Raw genomic sequence first — 9,226 nt, 5'->3', positions numbered from 1 at the left:
TACAGCTCCGAGGAGCAGCCCCAGCAGCGCCAGAAGACCAAGATGCTCATCCTGGGCTTCTCCAACCCCGTCAACTGGGTCCGGACGCGGATCCTCGCCTTCCTCATCTGGGCCTATTTCGACAAGGAGTTCAGCATCAAGGAATTCTCCGAGGGGGCGAAGCAGGTTTGTTCATGCCCCGCGGGGACCCGGGCACGTCCAGGTGTTGGGCGGAGACGTGTCCCCACGGGCCCCGGGTCACCGGGGGGAGCGGCCCTGCGCGCAGCCCTCCGGCCGCTTCTCGACGGCGAACTGAGCTTCCGCGTCTGTGCGGTGGCCGCGAGGTCCTCGGTGCCATGGAGACACCGGCGCGAAGCCCCCGGTCACCTCTTCACTCTCCGCAGGCTTTGAATCAGAAATGGACTCAGAGCCCATTTCTGCCACTTGAAGGTCACATCGCTCGCTTTTCTGAGCGTGGTTTTCCGCAAAATGAGAAAGACAAGGTCTGTCCGCTGATAGGTCTATGTGACATGATAACTTCCCTAGTGCTGCTGCCATCAAGTCCCATTAACCATACACTGTGTTTTTCCCTGCATCGTGCTTGCCCATTGTAGCCTTCTCTATGAAAAAGAGGGCTTTTTCCTCGAAGACTCTTCAGGTGAGATATTCCTTATCAGACCCCTTACGGCAGTTCTGGCACTAACTCTTACCCGGCTCCCCGGGTTGAATGGCGAGTCCACAGGTTAGGGCCTGTTCCCACAAGACTGCCTTCACTCCACACACACACCCACACTTCTGATCTACTAACTGCAAATCGGGGTTCCCACATCACTCAGTAATTGGCTAAATGGCTCACAGAACTCAGGGAAGCACATCACTTGCTCTTTCCAGTTTATTTGAAAGGAGCGGCCTAATGAAGGAGATGCACATGGCAGAGTATGTGGGAAGGGGGGCGTGTCCATGCCCTCTCCAGTGCACCGCATCTCCCGCATCTCCGAGGGTCACCCGCCCGGTGGCTCCTAGTCCTTCCTGTAGGGTCTTTATTGAGCTTCCATTGCATAGGTGTGATGGATTAAGACGTTGCTCTTGATGATGAACTCAATCCCCAGCACTTGTATCCTCCTTGAAAGTCTGGAGGTGGGGCTGAAAGTTCCAAACCTCTAATCCCAGAGTTGATTCCTCTGACAACCAACCCCCATAATAATTAGGTAACGTCATCTCTCCTCCATTCTTCAGATTTCACCCTGGATGGTACTTGCTGCAGGAAGCCCCTGCCCCCCCATTCCCCCCCAGAGTGGCTTAGGTGGCTCTTCCGTTTGCTCCCCCAGCATCCAGTCCTTACCTGGCATCATGCTTGCACTTGTCAGTTTCCTTGCCTCCCTCCTTACTTGAAGACAGGTGGAGTTTTCTGCACAGCTTCACGTCTCACTGCTAGGATGTGGAGGATTGAGTTTGCTCTCCCCTCTGTAAAATGGGACCTCATACTTCAGAGTGGAAATCCACTGTCCTGGACTGCAAACGCGTTATCTTTCCTGCCACTTTCCCAAACCTGCTTACCTAGCTTAATGGCTCAGACTACATCCCAGATCTTTGGACTCTCAGTACAGTTTAGATTTTACTGCGTCTCAGCTGCTGTTTATGTTTGATTAAGCAGGAGGTAGGGGGAGTCGTGTAACACTCAGAATGGATGATTACTCCATCATTATTTTAAAAGGAAATATGTAGGAGGATTTTTATCCAGGTCCTAGTGTGTACACCACGCACTGTCTTTTCCCAGGTCCTGAGAGTGGATACATAGTTAGCAGTCTGCCTACTTACTACTGTATATGTGGGGAGGCCATATGAGAAAAGAAAAGCCAGCCAACTAGAAGGAGTTGTGCCTGACGTTGGTATATTAGTGCTTGATGTTGTTTATCACCTTTATCATAAAACAGTCTGTCACACTGGCCATTTAAATTTGAGCATTGAAATAATCACCGCCCTCCCTCCACTATTTTATTTTTTTAAGGCTTTTGCTCATGTGTCCAGATTGCTGTCACAGTGTAAATTTGATCTGCTGGAAGAACTTGTGACCAAAGAGGTAAAGTATACTTTTAATTTTCCTATAAAAATAAATGTATTATTTTCTTGCAACCAAATAATATATACAGTACATTATCCTTATATATGCTTAAAAATACTGTGTGCCATCAGCCAAAACAGAGTCCCTGTATCATTCCTTTTGGATAAAAGCATTGAATGACTTGCTACTAAGGCATAAGTAAGTAAATGTGACATCCCTCGATTGTTCTTATATAAAATGTTCTGTTATAAATTACCTAGTTCAGTGGTTGGCACACTCATTAGTCAACAGAGCCAAATATCAACAGTACAATGACTGAAATTTCTTTTGAGAGCCAAATTTTTAAACTTAAACTATATAGGTAGGTACATTGTTATTAACTTAATTAGGGTCCTCCTAAGGCTTAGGAAGAGCCACACTCCAGGGGCCAAAAAGCCGCATGTGGCTCTTGAGCCGCAGTTTGCCGACCACAGACCTGGTTGAATGATTAGATGCTTTTTAGCCTTGCTTTTAAAGCTGAGTAAATATGGTAGTAAATTTAAAAATAGGAATAGAAAAATTCATTCCATGAACAGTTTATTGAGTTTCTTGAAAAGCTTTTGAAAACTTGAGAGGTGAATTACAGTTTGCTTTTTCCAAACTTAGCTGCTGCTTGTGTTGAAAGAAAAGGTTACTTCACTTCCTGACAGCCACAGAGATGCTCTTGCTGCTGACATGGATGAGATTGTGTACACCTCCACAGGAGACATCTCCATTTACTACGACGACAAAGGTAATGCTGGAGCGTAGGCGGCTTTCAGGGACCCACGGTTGTCCAGGTAAACTACACTACCGGATGGAAGATCATGACATAGTGGACGTTTGTTAGTAATGGATACTCATGGGACTTCAGATAAAATAGCATGTTCATTCTTTAAAGGCCTCGCTCTGGAAGAGCTGCCATATGGTAGTAGTTTCTTATGCCTTTTATCTGGAACTTTGCCTACCACTATTTAATTCACAGGCAAGAGCATCGTCACGTTGATGAAAATAGTCTGTCTAGGACAGTGATGGCGAACCTATGACCTCTGACACGTGAACTCATTTTTTTGGTTGATTTTTCTTTGTTAAATGGCATTTAAATATATAAAATAAATATCAAAAATATAAGTCTTTATTTTACTATGGTTGCAAATATCAAAAAATTTCTATATGTGACACGGCACCAGAGTTAAGTTAGGGTTTTTCAAAATGCTGACACGCCGAGCTCAAAAGGTTTGCCATCACTGGTCTAGGACAAGCTGCTCCCATATCGCAATTAAAAATATTTGTATGTCAGATTTCCTAACTCGAAGGAAACAATTGAGCATTTTAAATGTCCAGCTGTATGTTACGTAGAAGGAGTAAGGAGTGAAAGAAAAAGTAAATAATATCAGCTAAAAACTTTTGAAAGTATGATCAACTGTAGAACTCCCAAATTGGAGACAATGAAAAACATTGAAAGGAACGTTGGTGGTTATCTGGCTCATCATCTTGCCCAATGCATACTTTTTCCTTACAGCATTTCTGAAAATTTATTGACTTATTTATTCCTGCTACAAATCTTTGCATATGTATTATGTGCCAGGCACGTAGGAGATCTAGCCTTTCGTACACACTTCCCAAGGCAGTTCTGATTTGGACTCTTAATAGTTAAGATTTTTTCATTTTCATACACATGTTAATTTGAAACATTTGTAACGGTACTTTTACATGTTTTTCATAAATATTTTTTCTTCCCTGATATTTCAGATTGCATCTCAGCACAGTAGCCACTACCTGATTTTTACACAAGTCATTGTCGTAATCACTAGGCATAGCAAAGTGAATTAGGGTGGAATAGAAGTCTTTCTTCTTGCTGGCATTTGGGGTTAATTACTTAGTAGCAAGAAGTGGTTTTCCCCATCATTTTTTGGTTTGACAACAAATATCTGTTACAGTTTTAGATGATGCTACAAATTGACAACAAACTACATAGTATACTTAGTAAATAGTACATGCTCAGTAAGTAGTAACTATTATTATTATTACAATGCAAGAAGAGGGCAAAACCGACACTACCCTAAGAAAATAAAAAGGTAGCAATATAGGTATGTTAAGTTAGACTAGAAGTGCAAAATTTGATCTGTAACAACTGTGTAACTACTGCCAATTTCTATTTCATTTTGGATATGTGGATGATAGACTATTGTGATTTGTATTTGTGTGTGTATGTGTATGTTTTTCCCCTAAGGAAGGAAGTTTGTTAACATCCTGATGTGCTTTTGGTATCTAACCAGTGCCAACATCCCCAGTGAAACTTTAAGCGGAGCGGGTGTGTTCCAGGTTAAGTTGGGGAATCAGAACGTGGAAACTAAACAACTTCTTAGTGCAAGCTATGAGTAAGTCTGTCACATGCCATACTGCGATCAGAAAACTAACGGAGCTTTAGGGAGAAAGGGTTGAAATTTGACAAGTTATTTATAAAGAGAAGAAGACATAATGACTACTGGCCATGACATGGCAATGTTCGGAAGCGGGAAAGGCAGTAATATTTCTGAACGTAATTGCTCAGTGTTTCAGCTTCCATGGCTGCATTGCAAACCACTCCAAAACGCAATAGCTTCCAGCCACCCTTTGCTGTTGCCTGCTGTTTCACTGTCAGGAGTTTGGACAGGCTGAGCTATGGGGATTCTCTGCTTCGCCTGGGCCTGGCCTCAGCTGGGTGACGGGGGCTGGAGGGCTCATTTCCGCAGTGGCTTCTTCACTGACGGGCGTCACCTTGGTGCTCCTTGGCCGCTCCAATAATGTCGAGTTCTCCCAGGCCTTTCTGCGTGGCTTGGGCTTGTGGTGGGCTCAGGCTGGTCACGTGTTTTATGGTGGTTGGGATTCAAGAGGCAGAAGTCAGAAGATCTAAAGCAGTAGAGGGCTGTGCCCAGGATTGGGACCACATCATTTCCACCCTAGTCCACTTGTCAGAGCAGTCACAGGACCTGCACAGGTAAAGCACCTGGGGAGACACCTCCTTATGGGGCACCCACAAGGCCACCTGCAGAAGAGCCTGTTGGGTGGGAGATAAGGTTATGGCCCTTGTTGGAAAATAAAATCTGCCGTAATTGGCACATGGACTGTCCACTCACTAGACGTTTATTGACCAGCTCCCATTTGCAAGTACTCTGGTAGGGGTTCACATGCAAAGTTAAAGGGTTCTTGCCCTTAAGGAGCACTGTCTACTAGGTTAGCAAATTACTTAAGAGAGACACTATTGTGCATTTTTTTGCTAATAAAATTGGGAGCAGTGAACAAGTCAAGCAAGTCAATGGAGACATAATTATATATTTAAATACTTATTTAATTGAAATCTGAATTTTTCTCTTTTAAGATATCATTTATAATTAAAGAACACTATAATCAATACTGATCTTTGGTTCTTCTGATCTTCCCTGCTAAGACCCTGGGCAGCTCATTAAACACTGTTATTTTAAAGATTGATCTAATGTATACAAGCCAGATAACACTAAAGTGCTGTGCTCAGCAAAATAGTCTAATTTATTTCCCCTCATATTAGGCATATGTTGTAGCTAGTGTTTAATGACAATAATACCCCAGTTTCTCCGGGATTGGCAGATGTTGGAGTGTAGATCCTTCCATTAAAAATACTTATTTTAGTTGAGAATGTACTTCTGATTTTGTGGGGATATTTTTGTGATTGAATTGGTAAAGTTCTTTGATTTTTATTTACCATTGACCATTAGCTTATTCCTAAAAACTGCCTCTTACACTTGCAAATGAGTTACCTGAGAAGATTGGGACTGGTGTTTGCACTTCTTCCCTAGGTTTCAGAGGGAGTTTACACAGGGAGTGAAGCCCAACTGGATCATTGCACGGATTGATCACGCCAAGTTACTAGAATAATCTTGGGAAAATCGGCTTATTTGAACTTTCAGCAAATGCTGTGAAAAACTAAGGAAGAATTTGGATCAGTTGATCTTCACTTAGTCAAGTCTGTGGATGACTTTTGCATTATTCTGAAATACCCCTTGCAGTATACTGACATGACATAATACAGCATTTCCACAGATCGTTGTCATAAGAGAGGTCAACAGCCCATTGTTGGTGTCACATCCACTATCATCTGTAACGTTACACATATGTGTATATATACACAAACTAATTTTATAGACAATAAAGAAGTACTGAAAAAACTACACGTTTCTAACTTAATTCTTAAGTATTTTATTTATGGTTAATACATTTAAACCAATAATTCAGGAATGTATAAGGTTTATTTTTTAAGATCAGTGCTGCTATTTGATTACCTCTGGTCACTAGCTAGATGAGGAATGGATGGAATTATGGCTTGGTCATTGCACAGTGAATTTGAAGCTTTCTAAAACACAAAGAGAAGCCCTGACCTGTTTGTCTCAGTGGACAGAGTGTCAGCCTGCGGACTGGGGGGTCCCAGGTTCAGTTCCAGTCAAGGGCATGTACCGTGGTTGCGGGCACATCCCCAGTAGGAGGTGTGCAGGAGGCAGCTGATTGATGTTTCTCATCGATGTTTCTAACTCTCTATCCCTCTCCCTTCCTCTCTATAAAAAATCAATAAAATATATCTTTAATAAATAAATAAAATAAAACACGAAGAGAAGAAACCCCACATAGAACAGTCTGTCAGCCACCTGTGAGGTTATATCAAGTGTTTTAACATACCTGTACTTGGAGTCCTAGAAGTTGGGGTAGGGAAGATAAATATATACATAAGAAATAATGTCAAAATTTTCTTAATTGATGAGAATTATAAATACATATCCAAGAAATTCAGCAAGCAGGATAACAAAGCCTCACTGAGTACATCATAAAGTGTTGAAAACCAGAAAGAATTGTAAGAGCAGCTGGAGAAGTGAAAAACATATTCTATACAGAGAATGACTGCGTTTTTCTTCTCTCAAACTGCAGGTTAGAGACCTTGGCATGATACCTTTCAAATGCTGAAAGAAAATAACCCATTGGCCTACAATTCTATATTCAGCAAAAACACCCTTCAGAAAAAGTGTGAGGAAAGAATTTTTCAGACAGGGAAAAGATGTATTTGTTGCCAGTAGTCCTGTTTTATAAGAAATGTTAAGGACCAGTGGGCAGAACTATTTCGAAAAAGACCCGTACATATTGGGCAATTGGTTATTTACTTTAGGGAATTGGCTCACAAGATGGTGGAGGCTGGTATGTCCAAAATCTGCAGAAGAGCCAGCAGGCTGGAGACCCAGGGAAGAGTTGACATGCAGTTCAAGTCTGAAGCAAGTCTAGAGAATTCCTTCTGGGGAAATTAGTCTTTTTCTATTAAGACCATCAACTGATTAATGAGGCCCACCCACAAGATGGAGGGTAATCTGCTTTACTCAAAATTGGCTGACTCAAATGTTAATCTGCTGAAAAGTGTCTTCACAGAAACAGCCAACGTTAACGTTTGACCAAATATCTCAGTACTGTGACCTAATCAAGTTGACAGATAAAATTAACTGCCATAGCTATGATACATGACTATATACTCTCCCCTTAGATTCAACAAAGGTTAATGTTCTGCCATATTGTTTCATCTCTATATACACACACAGACTAATCTGGTACTAGATTCTAGAGCAGTGGTTCTCAACCTTCTGGCCCTTTAAATACAGTTCCTCATGCTGTGACCCAACTATAAAATTATTTTCGTTGCTACTTCATAACTGTCATGTTGCTACTGTTATGAATCGTCATGTAAATATCTGATATGCAGGATGGTCTTAGGTGACCCCTGTGAAAGGGTCGTTCGACTACCAAAGGGGTCGCGACCCACAGGTTGAGAACCTCTGTTCTAGAGTGTGTGTTGGGGAGGGGTTCCCCCCAAATGTCAAGCAATTCTGGGACAACAACTGAGTGCCCTACAATTCAACTCAATTCTGGCACTATCGGAGATGGCATCAGATTCACTGGTTAAGGGTTCAGTCCTACAAGATTCCCCCCTCCCTTCAGATGCCAATCACAAGTCCAACCTATCACCTGGCCTTCTGACAACTGGCTATAGGCTGGAGGTTGCAATGACTCCTTCCTGGGGTTTCATTAATTTGCTAGAGCAGCTCATAGAACTCAGAGAAACATTTTACTTATAGAGTACCCATTTATATAAAAGGATATAACTCAGGAACAGCCAGATGGAATGGATGCATCAGGCAAAGTATGTGGGAAGGGGTGTGGGGCTTCCATGCCCTCTCTGAGCAGGCCACACCCCGCATCTGCAAGTGTTCACCCTGGGAGTTCTCTGAACCTCATCCTTCTGGGGTGTTATGGGGGAGTCATTACATAGGTGAGTGATTTCATCATTGGCTGTTGGCTGTTGATTTAACCACCAGCCCCACTCTGCCCCTCGAGAGGTCAGGGAGAGGTTAGAGAACCCCAACTGTAATCACATGGTTCTGGGAGCTAGCTGCCCATACTTAGGTGCTTTTCAGAAGTCACCTCATGACTATAAGCTGAGGTCTGGTTGAAAGGGGTTTGTTATGAATAGCAAGACACCTTTATTGCTCTTATCACTTAAGATGTGCCAAGGGTTTTAGGAGTTGTGTGCTGGAAACTGGGATAAGGAGCAAATATGTGAAGTCACATATGCACCCAGTTTTTAAGCCATTTGAAAATAAGTTTCAGACGTATGTGGCTGTTTTAAGCCACTAAGTTTGTAGTAATCTCTTACATCAGCAACAGGAAATTAATATACAACATGATCCTTGCATAATAGTTGGAAAAAATGATGATCCTCTAATTCTATATCTTCTACTGGCATCCTTCTATAAAACGGTGATATTTAAAAATATTACTGCAACTGCATGGCTTTTAAGCATGCAATGTGGTATTAATATTCTTTTTGATGCTTAAATAGCCCCGTTTTTGGCAGTGGGAGCCCTTTGACAGGTTAAAGATGAACATGACCTCACTGTTAGTCTTTGAGTTTTTTGTACTTTCTGGCATAACAGTATTTTCTAGGATCTTTTGTCCATTTTCTGCCTCAGCTGAAAACTCAGTGTTTTCTCCAAGGAGTCATGATTTTTTTACTCAGGGCAATGGTCGACTACCAAAGGGGTCGGCCCACCTTCTCCCTCCCTTCTTCCCCCCCACCCCCCACCCCGCCCCGAATTCATTTGTTGAAATCCTACCCTG

At 42.4% G+C, this 9,226-nt stretch overlaps 1 protein-coding gene across 1 annotated transcript; it reads left to right on the top strand.

The window, feature by feature from the left end:
* The first annotated feature begins 6 nt into the window (after window positions 1-6).
* On the top strand, window positions 7-6,248 carry LOC102757929 (chromosome unknown open reading frame, human C2orf47). Its single transcript, XM_006771812.2, has 5 exons — window positions 7-165; window positions 1,988-2,059; window positions 2,687-2,813; window positions 4,293-4,440; window positions 5,875-6,248. Exons 1-5 carry the CDS (start codon window positions 43-45, stop codon window positions 5,951-5,953), a joined length of 549 nt encoding a protein of 182 aa, XP_006771875.2. The 5' UTR covers window positions 7-42; the 3' UTR covers window positions 5,954-6,248.
* The last annotated feature ends 2,978 nt before the right edge of the window (window positions 6,249-9,226 follow it).

This window comes from Myotis davidii, unplaced genomic scaffold (genome assembly GCF_000327345.1).
Source record: "Myotis davidii unplaced genomic scaffold, ASM32734v1 scaffold945, whole genome shotgun sequence".
Classification (NCBI taxonomy): Eukaryota; Metazoa; Chordata; class Mammalia; order Chiroptera; family Vespertilionidae; genus Myotis; species Myotis davidii.
This window is presented reverse-complemented; position numbering and strand designations above follow the sequence as displayed.

What these genes read in the sequence shown, in the direction of transcription:
- LOC102757929 (XM_006771812.2), top strand. Translation starts at nt 43, where the DNA reads ATGCTCATCCTGGGCTTCTCCAACCCCGTCAACTGGGTCCGGACGCGG. An exon ending in TCTCCGAGGGGGCGAAGCAG is followed by an intron (nt 166 to 1,987) that starts GTTTGTTCATGC and finishes TATTTTTTTAAG; the next exon opens with GCTTTTGCTCATGTGTCCAG. An exon ending in AAGAACTTGTGACCAAAGAG is followed by an intron (nt 2,060 to 2,686) that starts GTAAAGTATACT and finishes TTCCAAACTTAG; the next exon opens with CTGCTGCTTGTGTTGAAAGA.